General features: G+C 42.4%; 1 protein-coding gene across 1 annotated transcript in view; it reads left to right on the top strand.

The window, feature by feature from the left end:
* The window catches only part of tulp3 (TUB like protein 3), a gene marked incomplete at its 3' end in the record, with an annotated part of 69,351 nt that extends 48,333 nt beyond the window's left edge, over positions 1-21,018 (top strand). Inside the window, exons 6-12 of the mRNA XM_083653534.1 lie at positions 12,766-12,899; positions 14,743-14,934; positions 15,622-15,734; positions 17,067-17,184; positions 17,284-17,382; positions 20,173-20,344; positions 20,885-21,018. Of these exons, the coding sequence (XP_083509660.1) occupies positions 12,766-12,899; positions 14,743-14,934; positions 15,622-15,734; positions 17,067-17,184; positions 17,284-17,382; positions 20,173-20,344; positions 20,885-21,018 (962 nt within the window). The remainder of the gene's footprint in view (positions 1-12,765; positions 12,900-14,742; positions 14,935-15,621; positions 15,735-17,066; positions 17,185-17,283; positions 17,383-20,172; positions 20,345-20,884) is intronic.
* Positions 21,019-24,943: the final 3,925 nt, after the last annotated feature.

Genomic DNA, 24,943 nt, shown 5'->3' with positions numbered 1-24,943 from the left:
TATTTTTGGCTGACTGCAAAATGTAATATTCTATTCCTCACATGCTGTGTGGTAATTATCGTGCTGACGAGTGTTTGCATTCATGTTGGCGTCCATGCTTGATTTATCAGCTTTGGGTCTGGGTGTTGAAAATGTTTCTGGTTAGCCTGTTATGAGTCCTCTCTGTCTGACATTTCCAGCTGGCTGATTTTAATAAGCTACTGGTATACATAACTTTGTTTGGGTGTTTTAATTTGAGCCCTGGACTCAGTTAGAGACAAGCTAACATTTGCAATCTGTATTTCATGATGGATCTTACGTTGGCATTGGGAGAGCTACATCTCCAGGGCTTCTCTCTTGTGAATACCCCCCATATAAATATTATGTTTGGCTTAGTTTATCTCTCATTATCCATCTTGTCCACCATGCATAGGACAGTGGTTTTCAAAGTGGGGGCCGGGGCCCCCTGGGGGGCTCCCAGGAGGCACTGGGGCCTCAGCAAATTAATGGGAATGCTTAAAAACATCTTTATGGGGAAGGAAATGATTCAGTTATATTTGTTAATACTACAATATAATAAATAAAGAATTAATATATTTTTACAAAATGTTATAATTATATTTAGTGTAGTATTAACAAATATAATTGAATCCTTTCCTTCCACATAAAAATCATATTTGCCATGCCCATCTGTCTAATTGCCTGCCAATCAAAACGTCATCACATTCATGTCATTTCTCCCTGGTGTGGGTAATATAATCTGGACCGCTGTCACCTCACAGCTAGAAGGTCCTGGGTTCGATTCCCACCTGGCTGGGACGCTGTGAGCGCTGAAGGAGTGCGTGCCCGTCCGCATGTCCTTGAGTGCCCACTGCCCGTTTGGGGTCGTCAAAAGGGCCTTTCTGTGAGGAGTTTGCATGTTCTCCCTGTGCCTTCATATAGGAACCTCTCACCAAAACATGAAATATCTTGGTCGCTGAAGTGGTGCCTCCTCTGGTCGTTCGGGGTGCCTGTTCGGAGGGAGGGGAACTCGTTGGCATAGCGTGATCCTCCCACGTGCTATGTCCTACCGGTGAAGCTTCCCCTGTCAGGTGAAAAGAAGCGGTTGGCTACTGCCGATGTCTCAGAGGAAGCATGGAGCCAGTTTCGCCTCTCCCCAGATCGGCAGAGGGTGGAGCACCAACCAGGATAAATACATTAAAATTAGCACTAATGGGGGGGGGGGGGGGGGGGATATATATTTTTTATAATGTATATAAATATATAAAAAAATATATATAGTCTGGAACAATGTTTGTAATGGAAAACAGAAATCTTGAATATGAGTTTGAGTTTTAACAAGCCTTTAATTAAACCTCTACCTACGATATATACATCATGTACGGCAACCATTTTAGGCCATCCTTGTCCGTCAGAGTATAGGCTATCGTTCCTCAGTCTAAGCGTTGTCAGTTGTCATGTCTCCTATAGTAAACCGTCGAGTGTGCTCTGAAACACCTTCAGTCCTCACACGAAAACGGTGTCATTCCTCCTGCCTCACTTATCACTCAAACTAGCTGTCAGGCATCACTCCTCACGTCTCACACAAAAACGTTGTCATTCCTCCTGCAGACTAGCTGTCAGACATCACTCAAACTAGCTGTCAGGCATCACTCCTCACTTCTCACACAAAAAACGTTGTCGATCCTCCTGCAGACTAGCTGTCAGACATCACTCAAACTAGCTGTCAGGCATCACTCCTCACGTCTCACACAAAAACGTTGTCGATCCTCCTGCAGACTAGCTGTCAGACATCACTCAAACTAGCTGTCAGTCATCATATGAAAACGCTGTCATTCGTTGTTTTTGGTTGTTCTTCCGTGGTGATGGGGAAACCGCAATAATGCCTCTGTGAAATGAGCAACAATTTCTTACAACTTTACTTTCGGTTGAGGGATTTTGCCTTCAAAATAAAAGCGTGTTTTATTTTATTTACAATAGATTAAAGTAGTAATCCATGAGACCAACATAATTAACATCGTAACACTAAGAGGAACATCTAGTTTAATAATCAAAGATTAAACTAGATGTTCCTCTTAGTGTTACTATGTTAATTCTCCTCCCACACAGAATTAACATAGTAACACTAAGAGTTACATCTAGTTTAATCTTTGATTATTAAACTAGATGTTCCTCTTAGTGTTACGATGTTAATTATGTTGGGTCTCATGGATTACTACTTTAATCTATTGTAAAAAAAAAAACACGCTTTTATTTTGAAGGCAAAATCACTCAACCGAAAGTGAAGTTGTAAGAAATTGTTGCTCATTTCACAGAGGCATTCTACACGGAAGAACAACCAAAAACAACGAATGACAGCGTTTTCATGTGATGACTGACAGCTAGTTTGAGTGATGTCTGACAACTAGTCTGCACTCTGCAGGAGGATCGACAACGTTTTTGTGTGAGACGTGAGGAGTGATGCCTGACAGCTAGTTTGAGTGATGTCTGACAGCTAGTCTGCAGGAGGATCGACAACGTTTTTGTGTGAGACGTGAGGAGTGATGCCTGACAGCTAGTTTGAGTGATGTCTGACAGCTAGTCTGCAGGAGGATCGACAATGTTTTTGTGTGAGACGTGAGGAGTGATGCCTGACAGCTAGTTTGAGTGATGCCTGACAGCTAGTTTGAGTGATGTCTGACAACTAGTCTGCAGGAGGATCGACAACGTTTTTGTGTGAGACGTGAGGAGTGATGCCTGACAGCTAGTGTGAGTGATAAGTGAGGCAGGAGGAATGACAGCGTTTTCGTGTGAGGACTGAAGGTGTTTCAGAGCACACTCGACGGTTTACTATAGGAGACATGACAACTGACAACGCTTAGACTGAGGAATGATAGCCTATACTCTGACGGACGAGGATGCCCTAAAATGGTTGCCGTAATCATGGCAGAGGACAAACAATTTTCACAAAAAACTCAAAAAACAGAACCAATGCAACCCCTCCACAAAAACATTTATTTTTTCGCCCTTTGACACAGCAACATCAAACAAAACAAAACCGACCGGTCATGGACAATCATACACTTTGTCAAGCCCTCCTCATCCCAACTCTGTGTTTAAAAAGCAGCTCACCTCCCTCCAGCCTGCACACAGCTTCCCCCAGACACCACCTGCTCTGAAACACATGTCCTGCATTATTTTGTAATACTAAGTAAGTAAGTAAAAGTTTATTTCTAAAGCACCCCTCCCAGCACGAGTGCACAGAGTGCTGTACATAATATGTCAGTCAAAACATTTAGGCCTATATGGCACTAGGGCATACTAGTAACATAGCATAACAAAACAGCAAAAGTAGGATAAAATCTTAAAAACAATATACAAACATAAAACCAAGTGCAAGAGGACAGTGAGGTGATGATCAGCCTAAGACTGCTCAAACGCCTGCTTAAATAAGTGCGTCTTCAGGTGTCCCTTGAACAGGTTGAGGGAGGCAGCCGATCTCAGGTCATCTCAGGCTCATACTCAAAGTCAATGGCTACTCTCGCCCTAACCAGAGCTTTAAACAAGACTACAGGGTCTACTTGGACATCTGCATCTAGTTTCCTCTTTCTGCTGAGGTACACCGCCATCTTTGCCTGCCCCAGCAAGAAATTTACAATATGACCCATCCTCTGTTTACTCTTGCCATATTTACTCTTGCCATACTGGAAAGCAAAAATAAAGCCAGAAAGAGTGAAAACAGCACCAAGAAGAGCAAACAAGCAAGCCAGCACATTGAAGAGAGGCCTGAGCCTCACACAGTCTTTGAAGCAGTGAAATCTTGAATATGAAGAAATATTGAATATGAAGAAATTAGAAAATATTTGAGATACAAATGTAATTATTCAGTTATTACATTAATAAAAGTAAGGAAATATATTCTGAGGTTATATGGATTTACCATATGGATGTGATTTTTGGCATTTTCAATAGTATTGTCAATGGGTTTCTTTTCTTCTTGCAATAGGGGGGCACGGCCAAAGGCTAATGCTATTTGGGGGGCCTTGGCATGGACACGTTTGGGAACCCCTGGCATAGGACATTGCTCTCCCACCCAACCCCTTCCGCTCCCGGGTTGAGCCTGCCCAGCATAGGTTAGTCCAGGTGAATGGCACAGAGGAGGAGGTGCCAGACAGATCAGAGGCCAGAACATCTCCCTCCTCTGCCAAGGAGAAAAGAGAGCCAGTGGTGGCACAAACGTATTCTGGTTGTTTCTCTTCAATGCTAATGATAGTTTTTAGCCCTACGATGGCATAAGCTCTATGTGTCCACTTTAAGCTCATACGGTTGAGAGTGTGCTGCATGGGGGAAAGATTGTAGATTCTGAATCTGGAGACGCTTCCATAAAATTCAATGACGCAGTTTAGACTCTTGTCTTGTCAGATTACTGGGCAGGAAAAACAATATTATTTATTCCTACTTTTCTCGAATGTGGATAATGTTCTTCGAACCTGACACCTGTCACCTTGGGTTCAAAAAGCGGCCAGAGAGAGGTGTTATTATAGATTATAGACAATATACAATGATAAGCTTCTTATGTTTGTGGAAGGAATGTTGTTGCCAAAGAACAAATCAATTCTCTCACTAAACCATCCCTCTCTGCTCTTGGAAAGGCAGTAAAGACCTGTTTCTATGGATGAATGGATGAATGTCATTTACTCTTTGTTGCTTTCAAACAAAATTGTCTGATGACAAAAGATTTGCCTGGAGTTATGGCACTGATGATAAGCAACACGATTATTATTATTATCCAAGTTGTTTGATGTCAAGCAATGCCAAATCATCTTTCTTTGCAATAAAAAGTGGGGTCGCCTGGAATTCAAATAGGGTCGCCTACATTTTTTTTTCTTTTTACACCAGATCCAATTTAATACTGTTAGTCCTTAATAAACACGACGTTTATATCTTTAGTCTTGATTTATTCAGAGTTGTCACAACACACCGGCACCGCCATTTCCACACAACAGACTGAAGCGCACATCTGCGCATGCTCACATAGACAAGGTGAAACTCCTATTACCGTAAGGAACACAGTAGATGGGAAATACAAGTTAACAATCTCCCTATACTTTTTAGAAAATAAAATAAAAGCCTTTCAAACATTTCACAACACAAAGGCATACAGTGACCATAAAGTAAATAAAACAATTCCTGAGTCCCTCCTGTGAGTATTCAGAATATCTTTGACAAAAGTGCAACCCTTTACCTATGCATTGGCTAGGCAAACATTTTGTGCTTTCAATAGTGCATGTATTTGTTTATTTTATTTGTATTAGTTTAGATTCCAAAGTCCTTCACTAAGTGCTTTCAAAAGCACCAGGGCCGATGCTCCCTTTTTAGTCAGACAGTCAGCGAGTTGTGTTTTAGTGTCTGACCAGAGCACCTTCTTGATTGTCTTGCTTTGGATGAGCTCCTTAATGCTGCTTATTTCCAAACGGAGTCTTTTCTCTGTGACCTGCTTGGTTGACTTAAGAGCATCAAACAGAGAGTGATTGTCCGTCACGCAGACCAATGGAGGAGCATTCAGTCCAGCATTACCGGTAGTGAGTTCAGAAAAGAGAGTGGCCAGAAAAACAGCATTGTCTATTCCATCTGACATAGCAAGAGTTTCCCCTGCAAGAGTGCTCCGTACCACACGTCTTATTCTCTTGGATTGCCAACAGAGAGGAGAAAACTTCCCTCTTTCTCCCATGAGGGTAATCAAAGTCCCTCCCTGTGTACCTCCATCTGGTAGGTTACCAAGAGAAGCATCACTGAAAACAATTAAATTCAGAGCATCATTGTTTCCCAAATGCTGAAACCTGAGGGTCACCTTTTCAGACTTAAGCTTACGGATGACCTTATTTGCATCATGAATAGACTGCACAGTAGCATTTTTTATATTGGATGCCAAACAACAAGAATCAAACATAACATCAGGTCTGGTCTGCTTAGCAACCCATAGGATCTGTCCTATTTTTGATCTAAGCTGCTCCTTTTCAGTTTCACTGAGAGGAGCATCCCTCTGTATAGCACGTGCTGGTTGCATGTGAAGAGGTTGTAGATTTTCAATGTAACTGTGCTGATGCACCTGGACCACACCATCAACAGTAACAAAATCCATTCCTACATAGCAGAAACTGTCATGTTCCTCGCGTCCAACATGGAACGCAGACTTCAGTAGAGGAAGCACATTCGTTGAAAAGTTTTGGGAACCTGCCCACAAAAAATCATCTACATGACATGCAAGTACTCCAGTGACCTTGCACTCCTCATCCAACCAATAAAAGACTGCTGGATCCACCTGTGACACTTTACCACCTGTGCTCAGCATGATTTCTTTCACTTTGTTATACCAATACAGTGATGCATCTGCCAGACCATATACACATTTCTTTAGTTTCCATAGAACATTTTCACTGCCTGCCTCAGGAGGAGGGCGAATATAAATATCCCTGGACAGCTCCATGCCCTGCAAGAATGCAGATTTGATGTCCATAGAATGGACTTGCCACTGATTTTGACAGATCACTGCTAGCAACAGCCTAAGAGATTCTGAAGCACAGGTTGGGGAATCTTTCTGCAGCTCTTGAATATTAAGCTCTTCAAAACCTCTGGCTACTAGTCTGGCTTTAGGTACAATACCATTAGGAGTTTCTTTGAGAGTACAGACCCATCTAGTGGAGACACACTTTTGACCTGTGTCTTCAATTTCCTCAAAAACATTATTATTGTGCCAGTTCTTTATTTCTTCTTGTTTAGCTGCATCAAATGAGATGTCTTTTGTGATGAGTACATCAGCTTCCCTGTCTTCTGATTCAATGTTAAGACTATCAACACGTGACATATCAACGGACTCCTTTTGTCCATTACTGCCATCAGGTTCAAGATGTTGCAGGTTATACCAATTTTTGTGTTGTCCTGTAGCTTTGCCTGCTCTGCCTAACACTTTGGCTCTATGTAGACCACTGTCATTTCTGTTCATAAATGTTACAGTCTGGCCTGGTTGTAGTTTTACATCTGCAAGAGAGACAGGGTTACCACAAACATTTTGTTCTGTTTCAGTTTGTGTCACATTAGCTTGTGTCAAGGGTGGGTGCACCACTTCTCCTGTATTTAACTCCCTGTCATTGACATCCTGTTCATTGTCTGTATTTTGTTCACTATCTGCTGCTTTGTTTATGATGCCTCTCACACTTTCTGTCTCTTCGTTAGCATCATCTTGTACAGTGTGCTTATCCTGATCCTGTGTGTTCACCTTAGAAAGCCTAGAGTGGTGCACTCTAACTAGAATTCCACCATGCCTTATGAACACAACAGCTCCATCCTGACCAATAACTACGCCTGGTCCCTTCCACTCTGTACAGTCTGCTCGTTTGTAATATACTTTGTCTCCTGTCTCATATTTGTCATCTGTGGGTCTGAGCTGCTTACGCAGTGCTCTCCTTATCCTCTCTGAACATTCAGCTTCAGTGAACGCTTTCCTAGAAGCATGTAAGGCTGAGATGTGCTCTCCTACTCTAGTACTTACGGTAGTGCCCTCTAGAGCAGGTAGCCTATCAACTAATACAGAAGGGAGGTTAGGATTTTGACCGAATACCAGCTGATGTGGGCTATATCCATGAACATTGAGCATACTGTTCTTAGCCATGAGGGCCCAGTCTAGGGCAGTGTGCCAGTCACATCCATTTTCTCGTTTCACCTTCTGGATAATCTCGGTCAGAGTTTGATTATGTCTTTCCAGTAGTCCGTTGCTCCAGGGACTGTATCCCGCTGTTGTTTTTGTCTCGATGTTGAAGTTTTCTGCCATGTCTCTGATCTCTTCATTATTAAATTCTCCCCCATTATCACTGTATAATCTCTTTGGGGGGCCATGGACACTTATCCATGTGTGAATGAAGGAGTTGACTATTTCAGAGGACTTTTTCGTCTTCACAATATTTCCTGCGCTGAAACGTGTGAAATGGTCGATGATATGTAGATACCATACACATGGTTCCAACTCGTGCAGGTCCACTGCTACAGTTTCGTTATACTCCGAAGCTAAAGGCAAGCCTACAGCAGGCTTCGGCTTTGTCTTGCTGTACCTCTGGCAGATGTCACAGTCATGTACGATTTGTTGCAAAATAGTAACACATTCTTTGTCTTTATTTCCCGAGCTGTGGATGAGCCTCTGCAGTCTGTCTGCTGATGCATGGCCAAACTGTTTGTGAAGCTTCAGAAGAACTTTGCGTTTCTCATCTGGAGACATGTTTTCTGTTACTGTAAGGACCTCATCTTCAGTTTGGCTCTCTCCTGTATCTTTGTCTCTAATGTCCACACAGTAGTGCCCCGAACTGGTGAATTCAAGAGGTATCTGTTGTTTGAACATCACTACTGTGTCATTTTTCATGTCCAAAACGGTTCCTGCCCTTTTCAAAGACGTTTTACTCAGCAGTAGTGGTATATCAACTTTGACTACTTCAGTTTCGACATGACATTTTGTTTGTCCTATTTTGGCAGGTAGTTTGACTTTTCTGCTGGAATGTACTATGTCCCCAGCTCCGAAGCGAAATGGTCTGCAACTGGGAACTTCTGTATCCAATAACTGCTTGACTTGCTCCTGGTTGAGGTCATCAACATAGCTTTCTAGCCATTTCTCCCCACATACTGTACGAGTACAAGCAGTGTCAATGATAGCTGATCCCAGGGATTCAGCCAGGAAAATCTCTGAGTTAGACATGGAGGCTTTTGTAAACAATGTGATATTGCATTCCTCTACATTTTCATCTTCAGTTAATCTTACTTGTTCATTCTTCTTGTGCGGACAGTCTCTAGCCCAATGAAACGTGCTCTGACAAACGGCACATCTTGACCTCTTACCGAATTTATCCAGTGGATTGGTACCCGGTAATGGTTGCCGTTGTTGTCCACTTTGTAACGTTGTATTCCGTCTGTGGAAGGATCCCCTTCCTTGCGTTCGCTGTTCTGTGAAGAACGCTACGTCCTGGTTCACTTGTATTCCACTTGACGAGCCTGGCGTTTTCCCTCCAAAAATCCTGTTCAGCGCTGATTTCATTGAGGAGAACGTTAACTCTGTGCACGCTGTCAGTGCTAATTGCCTGTTTTTCTCGTCTAGACAAGCAGTGTCCAACAATTTAAAAGCTAACACAGCATCAGGAAGTGTCATGTTATACTTTTTCATCCGGTTGTATCGCTGTTCAAAGTCGATGATGTAGTCCGCCATCGAAACGGAGCCGTCTTTGTTGATGCCCTCAAAATGCGAATACGCTTCGTACGCGCGATCCTTTTCTTCCTTCAGGAACACGCTGTCCAATTTATCTATTAATGTTGCCATACCGGTATCACTGTCCAAATCCGCTGCGGATATTTCCATTGCAGTGTCCCGAGCTCTTCCTTCAAGCCCCAAAGCAACAGCGAGTGCTTGTTTCTTTTTGCCGAGTTCGGTAACCCGCATCCATATGTTGAGTTCATTTTTCCAACACTCGTACGGCCTGGCTTCATCAAACTTCGGCGGAATCCTATAGTTAGAGGCCATCCTCTAACCATCCTCTGCTACCAATGTTAGTCCTTAATAAACACGACGTTTATATCTTTAGTCTTGATTTATTCAGAGTTGTCACAACACACCGGCACCGCCATTTCCACACAACAGACTGAAGCGCACATCTGCGCATGCTCACATAGACAAGGTGAAACTCCTATTACCGTAAGGAACACAGTAGATGGGAAATACAAGTTAACAAATACTACCGAAGATGATTAGGGTCACTTGCGATTTTAAATTTTTTTTACTTATTTTTTAGGTCTGAGACTGAGTTTAAAGTGATAATCTCTAAGATTTCAGCTTTGTTCTCTGGGGTGACACCTATGGCGATGAGTGGTAATTGCAGGTGACATCCAAACAGTGTTGCATTATGTGACATTACTAATGTCACATAATGTCACTATATACTGCAAAGGCTTCCATCAATGGACCATAGCCTCAGTTAACATTGTGAGTGACTCTGGACCATCGCCTCAATTAACATTGTGAGTGACTCTTGATTATATATTTTTTTATGAAAATCTTTGAGATTATAACTTTAAATCAGGATTCTGATTAAAGTCAGAATTCTCAGATTAAAGTCAGAATTCTGTGGGGAAAAAGAAGCATACTATGTGACATCACTGACGATGTCACTAGCTGTGTTTCCATTACAGTTTTTTGCTAAATAATTGCGATATTTCTAGAACTTCGACAAAGTACAATTGCGACTTGCAGGCGTTTCCATTGAAGTTGAGTTTGAAATCAGTGACGGCGCACACACCTGGAACGCAATTACCCGTTACCAGCAGCTGCCACAGTGATTACGCACGGGGATCTGCCCCATATCCCGTCCCCTGCATGCTCAAATCCAACCAATGGTCAATGCAAATCACAACATGAAGTTACAGCGCATACTGTATAAACAAGCCTTATTGTCACTTCAATAGACAATGTAGAGTGGCAACATGTTGCTGGCTGCGGTGAATGCAGTGAGCGCAACAGACAGATGAAAAAACGAAATAAAACTGGTCCGATTTAGAGATGGAGGGGGAAAAAGGCTGATTTGGTGCAATAATCAGAATGTCGTGTATTATAACATTGCACCTGAAACATGTATTAGCCTACTCACTGTATTCACTTCAGTCAGCAGCACCGGTGTGTGCCTTTCATCCCCTCATCTCGCCGCTGTGCCAAATGCGCACAGCACACACACAGGCAGCCTGTCACCATGGACCGGTTTCTGCCATTAAAAATTCTCTGTTCTTCTCCCCTGGCTCCGCTTTTGCACAACACTCGTCTTTCTGCTAGGTAGCGTTGTTTCAAAGTTTTCCACTTGCTGCGGAGGTTTTGCCACGGCTTATCGAACCCTTTCTCCTTCATTTCCTTACAGAAGATGGGTCACATGACGTGCAAATGCGGAAAATGTGTTTCCATTACACTTTTGCGATAAACTGTTATATCGACACGTCTTAAAAATCACCTCATGAGAGCGCAAACACTTTTTGCGATATTTGGGAGGTTTTTCGAAATGTACGTGTTTCCATTACCTGATTTTTATTGCGATATTTAGATTTTGCCCATTTCTGAGGGTAATGAAAACACAGTTACTGATGACATTATTGATGGTGTACCAGAATTTGAATGTTGCGGGTCCCTAGATTTTTGCAACGTCAAAATAGGGTCACGAGCCAAAAAAGGTTGGGAACCCCTGGCCTAAGGAAACTAAATTTCTCCCAGTCAATTATCATCTGTGGTTTCAGAAATGACCAGAATTTAAGGTATTTAGAGACTGAAAGACTCCTGTCTTGTTAGAAATTGCTGGGGTTTAGTTTGTAAACATTTGTAAACAGCTTCTCAGAGCCAATCAGGACTCTGCTATTTCACATACCCCCAGGTTGGTCCCGCCTACATTAGTTAACCTTTGACTGGTTGTTTTTGAGACCCTTTTGACAAGAATTGATAATTTTTATTGGGTGAAAAAAATATGATATATCTCCCACGATTAATCAACAAGTCTACTACTTTTTGGGAGTAGTGGATGACTAACATGCAGTAGTGGTGAATGCCATCATACTGTAGGTGGTTTAGTTAGTTTCACAAGGCCTCACTCATCCTTTCCTTCCTCCTGTTGCTTCTTGTGTCATAATAGATGTGAAAGCTGTCTGGCCCATGAAAAAGAAATACGCCTTTGAATATTTCAGAGAAAGAGAAAAGGGAGTGATTTTAACTGCATAATGGACTATTTCACCATAAGCCTTTACCCTTTACCATTGCTGAGCTGTTGCATCAGTTCTTGAGAATTCAGTTAGTCGTACATCAAAGACCATTAAATAAGACACATAAACTGTAACAGAGTGGAGGGAGTCTCTTGCGCTTCAACCCCTCCACATAGGGAGGTCGGTGATCACCTCCCACTCTCCTCTATCCAATGAGAAACTACCATCTCATACTGGAGGCTTTTTAACTGCTGAATGTTTCTGCCTGTACTGTTTGACTCTGAAGAAGACGCTGTGTGCGTCGAAACGTCAGTGCTTTGTACCTATTATTAAATAATTTCTAGTGATTTCGTGTGCTCCAGTCCTCTCTTTGGGTTCAGTCTTTACTGAAGTGGCCCATTGAACCTTTTCCACAAAAACTGTAACGTTAGATACTCTTACTCCTCGGATACAAATCCCCACCCCCCATGAAAATTAACGAATTTCTTCGGAATAAATGAAATAATCTTTGAGAAAAGTATATTAAATTATGTTTTTATTTAACCTTTATTTAACCAGGAAAGTCCCATTGAGATTAAGCATCTTTTCTTTTTCAAGGGAGTCCTGGCTAAGACAGGCGGCAGCATAATGTTTTGTATTGTCATTCTTATGATGGTTATTTTTGTGTGTCAAGGACTACAGATGGAAATGAGCTTATTGCTAAATCTGGTGCCACCCATCTTTTTATTTCCCTTTTTCTAAATTAAATAAACTAAACTAAACACTGGTCATAGACAATAGACATGCTGCCATCTTGGAAAGGGGGTGTTGTCCATGAGGTGCCTGGGCACTGAGCCTCGGTCATGCCCATCGTGAATAAGATTCCCAGCATGAAGGTGAATCATTGAAGCTTTTCTTCTTCTTCTTTGGTGTTTTATGGCAGTTGGCATCCTTGATGTTGCATTACTGCCTCCTTCTTGATTTATCCATCCACTGTTGGCTTACATTCTGTACGATCCTTCTCATTGAAGCTCTCTCACACCGCTCCCTCCTCTCCCTCCCCAGGTCTGTCTGGCAGTATGAAGTTCGATGAAGCCAGTGAGGACGAGGAAGACGTGGAGGAAGAACACACACGTTCTCTGTCCCCTAACGTGGACACCACCAGGCCCGCTTCCGCCACCAGTGGCAAGTCAAATTCAGTACGTAATAAATTCACTTGGCAACACCCTTCTAACCAACGATACTTGATCTGTGTTTAGATTGCTTTTGGTGTTTACTGTGGCTACAGTCAATGGAAATTCAATCTATGCCAGTATACTCCTCAACTCCCCACTCATCACCATATACTGTGTATATTAACTCATTGAGTGCCAGCCACTTTTGGAGAACGGACGCTCCCAGTGCCAGAGTTTCAGAGCTTTTTTCAGTGATTTCTCGAGGCCCACAGAATATTGTGTGATATTACTATGTAAACAATGAACACGCAAAAAGAACGATGAGACTCTTTTCTATCATCAGCAAAAACAGGTTTATTGATATCATTTTCCGTTCTTTAGTTATCAGCCGGAGAAGATAGCTTGATTTAACAAAAAAGAGCAGTTTTTTTCTAGAAGCTGAGATAATGGCTCTTTTGTGAAATTAAACATTTCAAACACATCACTGACTCTGAAGCTAATTTTCTGATGTAGTCACACCTCAAAAATAATTTCCTTCAATAAAACAGTGAAAGCCAGAGAATTTTGTTTGGCAGAATAATATTTTTAGCTGCAACCACATGGACATGGAGGAGCTCAATTGTGGGAGCAGATTGACTGCTTCAGGCACATCTGACGTTAAAACGCTTCATGCATATCGATGCATACGGATGCGATGCGATTTCCGTTTCCCCAACGACTTATTCTCTGTTTTTCTCTGCCTTTCTGTTAACCTGGAGAGCACTGTCGCCACCTAAGGGTTCTGTAAAATAGGTTATAGACCTCCAATAGCTACAATAGTTGTACAGGAGCTGCGGAAGGCTTTGATCGACGTCCCACCGTCAAAAAACGCATTGGACGTCGAAAGACGTCCGTGGCACTCTACGTCACTATTTAATTGGACGTCGAAAGACGTCCATGGCACTCAATGAGTTAAAGCCCCTGGAAACCCAAATCCACAATAACCTTCTAACTTTGTAATTTAGGGTATTATGTGCATAATATTAGTAAGCATCTAAAAGTATCAATCCAGTTTCAACAGTTTCAATCCAAATCCTAAATATTGCCATTACGTTTTTGTACTGTTCCAGATGTTGGGTTTGAAGTGGCCATGGTTATGCTCCAGACTTATTATACAATCAGCTCTGTGAACCAATCAGGCTGAAGTGCCTCTACCCTGAAAAAAGAAAAGAAAAAGTACAGTGCTGGGGGGGGGGGTTGTGGGGTTAGCATTGGGAGCACTTCAGCAGACAGAGAATACTGCTTAGTTTTTCATGATTTTGAAACCTAATTTTATTTTTTATTTACTGTGATAAATGTGTTTTTTATTTAAAATAAAAAAGACAACAACAGAAAACACAAGCAACAACAACGAACAATAGAACTACTAACAATAGAAACTAAAGTAATAATGAAACATACAGTACATTCCAATTCAAAAGGCTAATAACAGTATACTTTGAAAGAAAAAACAAAAGAAGAAGAAAAAATTAGAAAGCTTTCAATGTGGAGTTCGGGACCACCAGGGGGCCTGACTATAGTGATGTCACACAGCTGTTATGATAAATCACTGACGATGTCACAGGCAGTAGTAATGAGGTCATAAATCACCAATGACAGCAAGTGGGATGTGATCAGCGATGACGCCATCAGTGATGTCATTCAAGCAGTCGTGACGCCATCAGAGGTGCCACCAGTGAGCAAAATTTGTATATACTTTGCAATGTCTTTAATCATTCAAATTTGGCTGAGTGGTTAATAACAAATTTTTCTGTGGTGTGACGAACTCAAAACAGTTTTATTTTTGGTTTCCAGGGACTTTAACAATTTGTGTGTTTATTCTCTCAAGGAGCTGGTAACCTCCGGGTCGCCCACAGGGGAGTGCTCTCTAATCGATGTGGACAACCTGGAAGAGTTTGTGTTGCGTCCCGCTCCGCGCGGCATCACCGTCAAGTGCCGCATCACCAGGGACAAGAAGGGCATGGACCGTGGCCTATACCCCACATACTTCATGCACATGGAGAGAGAGGACGGCAGGAGGGTGAGACCATTGGCCATAGGCGTTTCAGTTGAAAGGAATGTTTTGTTGAAGAAGTGTTTTTTTTAGACGTATACAAAGAAAATCAATTTGATTCTTTTATCTTGCTTTGTTATACAATTAAAGGGAAAATTAATCAACACTAATATTCAATTTGCCTTTTATGTTTCATCAACGAACAAGGTCGTATTCATTCGCAATAGCTGCGACCACATAATGCAAATTTCCGAAATCCAGGAGGCAGGGGGAGCCCACCCTACTCTGCCTCTACCACCTTGCATTTCGAAATCCTCGAAAATGTGACTCGACGCAGCTGACGTGAACAGCGTGAATATAATATAAAGTAGATGGGGAGATAACAGGAGAGAGTGAAAGCTATGACCACTTGGTCATATGCACTACATTCTCTCCTTGGGCTAACTTCTAGTCATTGAAATCCTAGTGAAATCACACAATTTACTCATTTTGCTGGGGACTCCTCTGCGACCCCTCGTCAAGCTGACGTTCGACTACATGGGACTAGCTGCCACCGGCAAGGCTCCAAGTCGAGGCTGAAACACAAGTATTTTTTCCACTTTAGCCACAGCGGTATAGCGGTGCAATCACAGGCGTGATGATGACTAAATAGATTTGTCTCTTTCTCTCTCCCTCTCTCTCCCTCTCTCGCCCTCTCTCCCCCTCTCACTTCAGGTATTTCTGCTGGCAGGAAGAAAGAGGAAGAAGAGCAAGACATCCAACTACCTTATTTCAGTGGACGCCACTGATCTGTCACGGGAGGGGGAGAGCTTCATGGGTAAACTGAGGTAAAAACACGTTTCCTCTTCCATCCACCTGTGCCCACGAAGGAGGACTTCGTTCTGCGGGACCGTCTGGCCTCCAGTCCTGGGTGGGCCCTTTCAGATTTAACAAAGGACATTAGCCAATCAGGGACCTGCCTCGTAGTTGACATCGTAACCAGCCAATCAGGAAAGCCGCTGGCAAAACAGTAATGGCTGCCTCCGTGGCTGTCCACCTCGAGGAGTAACGTCAACGTTCGTAGAGTTTAAAAAGCCATAAAATGCAGTTATTGCAGAAATAGACTCAATAACAACAATTAACCAAGTACAGGAGTATGCAACAGCGGCGTTTGTTGGCGGAAAATATGTTTTTGCTGTTCTCCCGAGTGGATTTGGATTTGACTAGATCCAACGCTGATTGGCTGAAGGAGTTGTCTGTCGAGGCAAGTACTTCCACCCACTGAAATTGCTGTGCACAGCGCTGAGTCCAGACAGATCCACCAAACAAACAGGATGTGAGTTCACGGATCCAGATGGTTTTAACCCAGTCTAATGGAAAACTGCATTCAGTGCTGATAATAAAAAGTGGTTCACACAACACACACTTCACTGTATTGGCTGCCACTATGAGCAATTCAAAATACATACTTCGGCATGCGCTGGGACGCGTCATCAGTGATGTTAGCTGGGGTCGTAAGGTGTTTCGGGTCTCTCAACATCATACACCCTCGCCCAGTAGACCCAGCCGAGGCTGATTAAGACCCCGACCCGCGTCCCGGAAGCAGCCGCTACGGATCAGCCTTCCTACTCTGTCTGCAACGTTGCCCGCGGAAGGGCTGATCACACCCAATCTGCTGCAATAGAGCTAGTGCTACACCGCAGTATTGAAAGACCCTTCGGTGCATGGAGGCTCAGGCCCTGTGGTTTTCCTGGCCGCGCTCCTCCTTCGTCTCACCAGACCCTCCCTGGTAAAGAAGGCAATCCTACCATGCCGTACCATCATGGCGTACCATGGGCAGAGAGGATGCCTCAAGAAGGCCTGTGCGCTGCACGTCATTCGCCTGCGACGAGCACCTCGCTCTAGCCTGAAGGACCCCAGGCCGCGCCGATGTTTACACAGATTTTCAGGAGGCTAATCCGTAGCGTCTGTGGATTTCTCCCTCACGAGAGAGCCAGGCTGGGGTGCTAAACCCATCCCGTACCGGGTGCCGTCTCTCCGACCGTCAACTGTCTCTCCAGCAAACAGTACTTATATCTAACTTATGCCGCTCCCATTGTCTTAATTGTAAAGAAGGTACCGAGTTGGGGGGAAAAGGCAGAAAAGTGTGAACAGGCCACTGCTCTTGTGTGTTCTTACAGGTCCAACCTGATGGGTACCAAGTTCACGGTGTACGACAACGGCACCAACCCCTGCAAAAACCCCGGGACACTGCTGGAAGAGAGCAACACACGGCAGGAACTTGCCGCCATCTGCTACGTGAGTTAAAGACAGACACACACAAGCAATGCATTTGCTTCGTCCCGTTCATTCATAAAATGTATGTGATATGATCCCAGTCTCTGGTCCATTTGACAGGAAACAAATGTGCTGGGATTCAAAGGCCCCCGGAAGATGACTGTCATCATCCCTGGCATGAACATGAACTTTGAGAGAGTCCCAGTACGACCCAGCAATGTGAGTCTGATGCTCCTGGATTCATCCTGTAAAAGCATCTAAATGGCGAACTGTATACAACCTACATAATGTGTTAGTAGCCAAATTATATCATATTCAGGGACAATTCTCCTAAACACAATGCTTTTGTTTTAGCTCTCATTTTTCATGAGTTGAAATAAAATATTTCTTTCTATGTACACAAAATGCTTATTTCTCTCAAATCTTTCTCAAATGTGTTTAAATCTTTGTTAGTGCCTCGGAAAAGTATGGAATTAGATGTTAGTCATTTCCAGGTCTGGATACTTATGGGAAAAAGAAGAGAGTATGGAAAAATAATTGTGTTTCCAGACTATTGCCACTATTCTGTTTTCTAAAATATAAAATTCAGAATTTCAAAAAATAAAATAAAAGGATGATACAAGCAAGAGTGTTTTTCATGGCGTTTGGAGCAGACAGTCAATGCAGCCAAAATGTTCTCCACTGTGTGAGTGAGAGCGGGCCAGAAGCAGCTTGATGTGGTCTAAGGCAAGGTGAGAAGTATGCCATGTGACTGAACGCACACTCCTACGCTGAGCTGACTCGACTGTACCTCACAGCCTGCAAAACAGTTCTGCCACAAGAGCCTTATAACTACCACATCCAGACATCCACCACAAATATCTATATAATACAGCAGTATCTAAAAATAATAAATTAATTCTTATCATAATAATAAAATCCTGTACATTGAACTTGTCTGGGTTTGTTGTACTACTTATCTACAAGCTTCTGACAATTATTCGGAAACATAATAGCACAGATACTGTAGTCAGAATCTAACATGCATTTTGACGATTGGATTTTAAACCATTTCTTTACATAATGATAAACACCTAGCTATTACCGTGTGTGGGCCAATGCAAAATAATGAAAGGAAGGAAAAAAAACTGCACTTGTTGATCAAATCAAACAGACAAGGAGAGCCTACAACTGAGATATGAACAATATCCCACTCTCTCTTGCTATCTCTCTCCATCTCTTCCTCACCTACCCGTCTCTTTCTCCATGTCCCTATCTGTCCCCAAGTGGACACATGGACGGAAGTCAAAAGTAGATTACTGTAGGGCTGGGCAGAATAGGCATATTATGATATGAGACTAGATATGGTGTTCGGTATCTAATATGGTGACATGACATGTATAAGCGCTGTCTTTTGCTGCTTAAAGGCTGCATTACAGTAAAGTGATGTCATTTTCTCAGCTTACCAGACTGTTCTTGATGTTCAATTATTTGCCTTTACCCACATCATAGTCATTATATCCACATCACTGATTATTATGTATCAAAAATCTCATTGTGTAAATATTTTGTGAAAGCACCAATAGTCATCCCTACAATATTGATGCAATATCGATGTTAAGATATTTGGTCAAAATATTGATATTTGATTTTGTCCATATTGCCCAGCCCTACATGTTCATTTGACTTGCACCTGAACATTTTGCCCACTTCGTATATCTGTGTATCACCATTCAGCCTAAAAATACTAAGATATGATTGGTCCATGTCACCCAGCCCTATGCCAGAGAAACTGGGGCTTACCCAGATCAACATAATGCATGTGGGGCAAAAGGTTGTTGTTTCAATCCCTGCATCAGCCTTTGGCTTCTGAAATGCTCACATGATAAGCTGCTGATTGTAAGATACCAGCAATGATGCCTCTTCATCATCAGTAGTTTGAACACTGATATAAATACGCTGATGAAGCAGACTGGACAGTCACTGGCTCTAACTCAGTGAGATAAACAGCTGCTTGGCATGTAGTTGTTACTTTTCGTGCACAAGCTCAAACTCACCATCTTAGTGAAAAGTGCAGCTGTCTGTGGGTTTCTCTCTCAGAATCCGCTGCTCAGATCTCTGTGGAGGCTGAGGCTCAAACCCAAAACCTCCAAACTGTGGTGTGGCCATAGGTGTCATTTACAATGGGGACATGTCCCCACCACTTTTCAACACAAAGCAACGCCCTTGTGTACTCAGAGGAGGTCTGAAAATTCCACAGAGAAGTTTGGAAATTTGAGTCTGGAAATGTATGGAATTTTGAAATTGAAAATGATAATCCATCCACCTGACGGTTGTGGCAGATCAAGATGCTAATTAAACAGTGTAATTATTGCACATGTGTGCCTTGGGCTGGTCACAATAATGCTGCATTCAAATGGGGTCGTGTTTACCGTGTTTACGAGATGAGTCCATATGAATGCCCCCCTCCTGTCGTATTTACGACTTTGGAAGTGGACATTTTCAGAAAGCTCCAAGTTCACAATATCGTGTACATGACTTCCCATGTCGTAACCTCGTCATAACCATGCCGTAACCACAAGCTCACAACTTCCATTTGAAGGCAGCATAACACATTGGAGATGCATGCAGTCAGCATGCCAATTGCACGCTCCCTCACAACTTGTGACATCTGTGTCATTTTGTTGTGTGATCAAACTGCACATTTTAGAGCGGCCTTTTATTGTGACCAGTCCAAGACACACCTGTGCAATAATCATGCTGTTTAATCAGCATCTTGATATGTCACACCTGTCAGGTGGATGGATTATCTTGGCAAAGGAGAAGTGCTCACTAACATGAATCTAACAAATCTGTGAACAGCAATTGAGAGAAATAAGCCATTTGTGTGCATAGAAAAAGTTTTAGATCTTTTATTTCAACTCATGAAAAGTGGGAGTAAAAAGAAGAATTTATATTTTTGTTCAGTAAATGTGACATAAGTGTATGCGTTTGACATGTATACTGTAAATCACTCTGTCTGTATTACAGGAGCAGGAGAGCCTGCTGAGTAAGTGGCAGAACCACTCACTGGACAACCTGATCGAGCTGCACAACAAGGCCCCCGTGTGGAACGACGACACACAGTCATATGTGCTCAACTTCCATGGTCGCGTTACTCAAGCCTCGGTCAAGAACTTTCAGATCGTTCACGACAATGACCGTAAGTCTCAGTCTCTCTCTGTCTCTCTCATTAACAGAACCAAAACATTTTAGCTCCAAATCATTTTGCACTAAGTTGAGTTCCATGAAGAGGGAGCAGAGTACATGATGACGCTACTTTTCCTCTATTTATTTGTTTCATCATTTATGCTCTTCTTCTCTATTCCCTATGTCAGTGGTTCTCAAAGTGGGGTCCGGGTACCCCAAGGGTCCTTGAGGGGGTTCCAGGGGCCCCCCAGCAATAAGGGGAATCATTTATTTTCACTATCATTCCATCCATAACACAATGACAGCATGTATATGACTATTTTGGTCATGAGTTTCATACACTTTCTCTAATAAAACATCTAAAGCAAAAATCGTATCAGATGGGGGACCCTGCGACAAAATCTTATCAATTTGGGGTCCGTGGTCTAATTTGTGTCCTTGAGATGAGAAAGTTTGAGAACGACTGCCCTATGTTACACGTTTTCTCCACTGCCCATGCTTACATGACATTATTGATTAACATGAGTATCTCTCTGTTTCCCCCCGGCCCCAGCCGACTATATCGTCATGCAGTTTGGCAGAGTGGCAGAAGACATCTTCACCCTGGACTATAACTACCCCATGTGCGCTCTTCAAGCCTTCGCCATTGGCCTGTCAAGCTTTGACAGCAAGTTGGCCTGCGAGTGAACCACCACCAGTCCTACCATGACTAGCTCCCTCACCACCAGTCCTACAATGACTAACTCCCTCACCACCAGTCCTACCATGACTAGCTCCCTCACCACCAGTCCTACAATGACTAACTCCCTCACCACCAGTCCTACCATGACTAAGTCCCTCACCACCAGTCCTACCATGACTAACTCCCTCACCACCAGTCCTACCATGACACTCCCTCACCACCAGTCCCACTTTCCTGTCTCCCCTCAAATCTCTCATCACAGGACCATTTGGGATTACATTACATTACATTACGTCATTTGGCAGACGCTTTTATCCAAAGCGACTTACAATAACACACTTTTTGTCAGCAATAGAGCAATCAGCTATGGAGCACAGTCTATGACAACTACAAATCCTGAAGGAACAGTGGTACGAGTTTTTAGTTTAGGGTTTTTTTTTTTTTTTTTTTTTTTTTTTTTTTTTTAATTAAATAAAGAGAGAGAAAGAAGAGAGAAAGAAGTTAGATCAAGAGGGGCCCAGGTGGAGCCTGAAAAGGTGAGTCTTTAGTCTTTTCCGAAAGATCGGCAGTGATTCAGCAGTCCTGACCGAAGGTGGCAGCTCGTTCCACCATTGGGGTGCCAGGGAGGAGAAGAGTCGAGATCGGGATGAGCGACTTTTGAGCGCCCGTAGCGAAGGAGGAGCGAGGCGACCTGCACTGGTAGAGGAGCGAAGGGAGCGGTGAGAGGTTTGGAACCTGACCATAGATTGCAGGTACAGGGGAGCTGACTGGTGTACTGCCCTGTAGGCCAGTACCAGTGTCTTGAATTTGATGCGAGCTGAGATGGGAAGCCAGTGGAGGTCCCGGAAAAGGGGAGTGACATGAGAGAATTTGGGTTGGTTGAATACCTGCAATACCTGAATACCTGGGATCACTGCACGCACACTCACACATTCACCAAGAGTTAAAACACCCCTTTGCAGAGGACTGGGAGCCATTTATATGGTTGTACCTGGACATTTGTATGGTCATAGTCCCCAGCAAACCTGCCTCGGAGGAGAACCATGTACAGTAGCTGCCGGTGACCCATGATGTCTTCTTTCAGTATCCCAGCTCTTCACTGGACTCTGTTCACACTGATGACACAAATTATATGATGCTGCAACCCCGTCTCACCCCATGGCGTACAAACATGGGTTTCCACTTTCAAAACATGGTGGCGTGGCATGAGGTTGTTTCCTGGTTGAAAATGGCGCCAGTTTCTTGGTTATGTTTAGGCAAGTAAAACTACTTGGTTAGGTTTATAATATGGAATGAGGTTAAAAACGACGCTACCCGTACGCCAATCCCACCCCTACACCCTTAGTTGGCAGTGGCCGATTTCAACCTGAGACTTTGGTTACTCAAACAACCACCAGAGGTCGCTGCGAGGCGACCTCTGGTGGTTGCCTCAGAGCATATCAACTGCATGCATTGGAACGTTTGCTGTTTTAATGACACATAATTTGAGTCTTGAGGAAGGAAGATCCCGCACACTGCTGTTGCTCAGCATCACAATTTATTGATCAGCACACGTTTCGGCCTCCCTGGGCCTTCGTCAAGTCTTTTACAACATGTCTGCCACAATGATGTTAAAAAGACAATGCTCCACCCCCTCCACTCCTGTGACACATCATTTGAAAGTGGAAAGTCGTATTATTTGTATGTAGAATGAAGACGCTGATAAACAATCACCCCTTAAAAACGTTATCATCAAAGCTCCTTTGTCAAGAATATTTTTTTTGTCTCTTCCATGCTATTTTAAAGAAGTAGTTTTAATGTTGGTCTAGCCATTCTGTGCATATGCACATGCATACAAACAAAAAGGGAAAAGAGACACAAAGGAAAAAGAGACTGCTCTGTTATGTATTTCATCTGTGCTCGAGACAGGCGCTCTTACGGTGCAAAAAGAAGACCCTTTCCTCAGCTCCTCTTTATAGCCCTAGCCATTATTTGTGACGAGCGGTGACATACGTATGTACTGCAGTACTGGATGCCTTTTCTGTTGCTTGTGTTGCCTTCAAATATGATTTCACTCAGTCGTTACATGTCTTAAATGTGGCTGTGAGTTTTTTTTGATCAGTCATCCACTTATCGGTGATTTTCAAGTCCTATTCATCCAGTAACATGTCATCCATCTCCTGTTTGCCTGTGGAAAGTGCATTATTCAGAGAAGTATATTGTATGTCTTAATGTTTTTGCGTTTTAGTGAACAGTAATTTTTTTATCACGTGATATTGTGACATTCTTTGTCTTACCAAGTTGGATTCTCACAGAAAACCAAGTTGCACAGTGAAATAGAAAAAAAAATGATTTATTATATTCTTATATAGCCTACTGTAAATTCATGCCTTATTGTTTTGATCTCTTCCAGTTGTCTTTAAACAAAACACAGTCTGAATGTCATTTCAAGACATTTGGATTTTTAAAATATGGCTGTTGCTATGCCAAACAAAGCCTAATCCGATCATGGCTACACGTAGAGGCGTGGTTCTAGACTAGAATTGCTGTAGACATTTCCAGGAACTCCATAGTTTTAAGACTAAATGTAATCCTCACTTAATGTAGAACATAGGTAATCCTAATCCAGCTGCCTCGCAATCTTACAACACATCTTGTGATATTAAGCTGCAGCCTCTTTTACTTCTCAGTTGTCTTAAAGTTGAAATCCTCCTCTAACTCATGTGCTTCTCTTTACCTCCTTTGTCATTTGTATAGATCAGGGGTTTTCAAAGTCGGGGGCGGGCCTCGCCAGGGGGGCTCCAAACAGTTTCAGGGGAGGCTCAGTGAATGGCAGTGAAAAAATATTACATTAGTTATGCAAGTTAGCAAAAGGAGGTCACATGGAATAGCCTAAATGTGTGATTTGGTGAAAGAGATATTTCAGAGACACAATTTTACTATTTCTCGGACTGGTATAGATCTACTAAGGGAAATCAATAAGGGATCATGGCTTTTAGCTAGATTCACCTCAGTGTGCTTCATTAAGACTAAGTGTCTTTAATATTTTGTACATTCAGTGCATGTCTGTGAACAGAACTGAAACATATTTTGATGGTCATTGTTGCTACAGAACCGACAGGTAAATCATGGAAAGTGGCAGTCCAACCTCAGAACTTTAAAGAAAAATGATTTTCAATGGGGCATCACACTATTAATGCCGTTTTTGAGCAGGGTGTTTCCCTCGCATAATCAATTACCATTCTCTTTAACATACAATTTACAAATACCCGCTTATTTTTAAAATGTTTAAAATAAAAACAAAACTGTGTGCCAGCATTTTATGGAAGTCATATTTTGTCATGTAATTTAGAATGATGAAGAAAGTGTGCAATGTTTTGAAGAGGAAAAAAGGTTTACATAAAATATTTTGAAATATCAGATGTGCTTTTACTACAAGAGACTTGGTAAAATATTCCATTTTGGAGATATGAATTCCGAAATATGGCTGTTATTTCAATAAATGGAAATAATATCAATGGATCAGACTTGCTTATCACTTTAATATACTGAAAGATGAATGTATTCAGTAAACAGTGTATTTTCATAAACATGGCAGATTTCAAATGTCATCCAGAACATCTTTTGAGAGCAAAACAAACTTAATTTCAGTGTAAAATGTTTGTTTGGTAACCAAAATAAACACATTTTGAAAAATAGCAAGTGCTCGCTTTCGTAAATTTGGAGATACATTGCAACATTGCAATTCCTCTGCTTACATGTCTTCATTGTTGTGAAGTAACTGCATTATCTTTATATATTTATGTAGTTAAGCTGAGGACAGCAACTACTGTAAGCTAACATTTCCCTGGCCTGGGAGAACAGCTGCAACCTCAAATGATTTACTAACAGTTCTGGCAATCTTACATTTACACTTCAAGATCTATCTGTACAATAAACATCAACAACCTA

Source organism: Poromitra crassiceps, assembly GCF_964638095.1.
Source record: "Poromitra crassiceps genome assembly, chromosome: 2".
Taxonomy (NCBI): domain Eukaryota; kingdom Metazoa; phylum Chordata; class Actinopteri; order Beryciformes; family Melamphaidae; genus Poromitra; species Poromitra crassiceps.
This window is presented reverse-complemented; position numbering and strand designations above follow the sequence as displayed.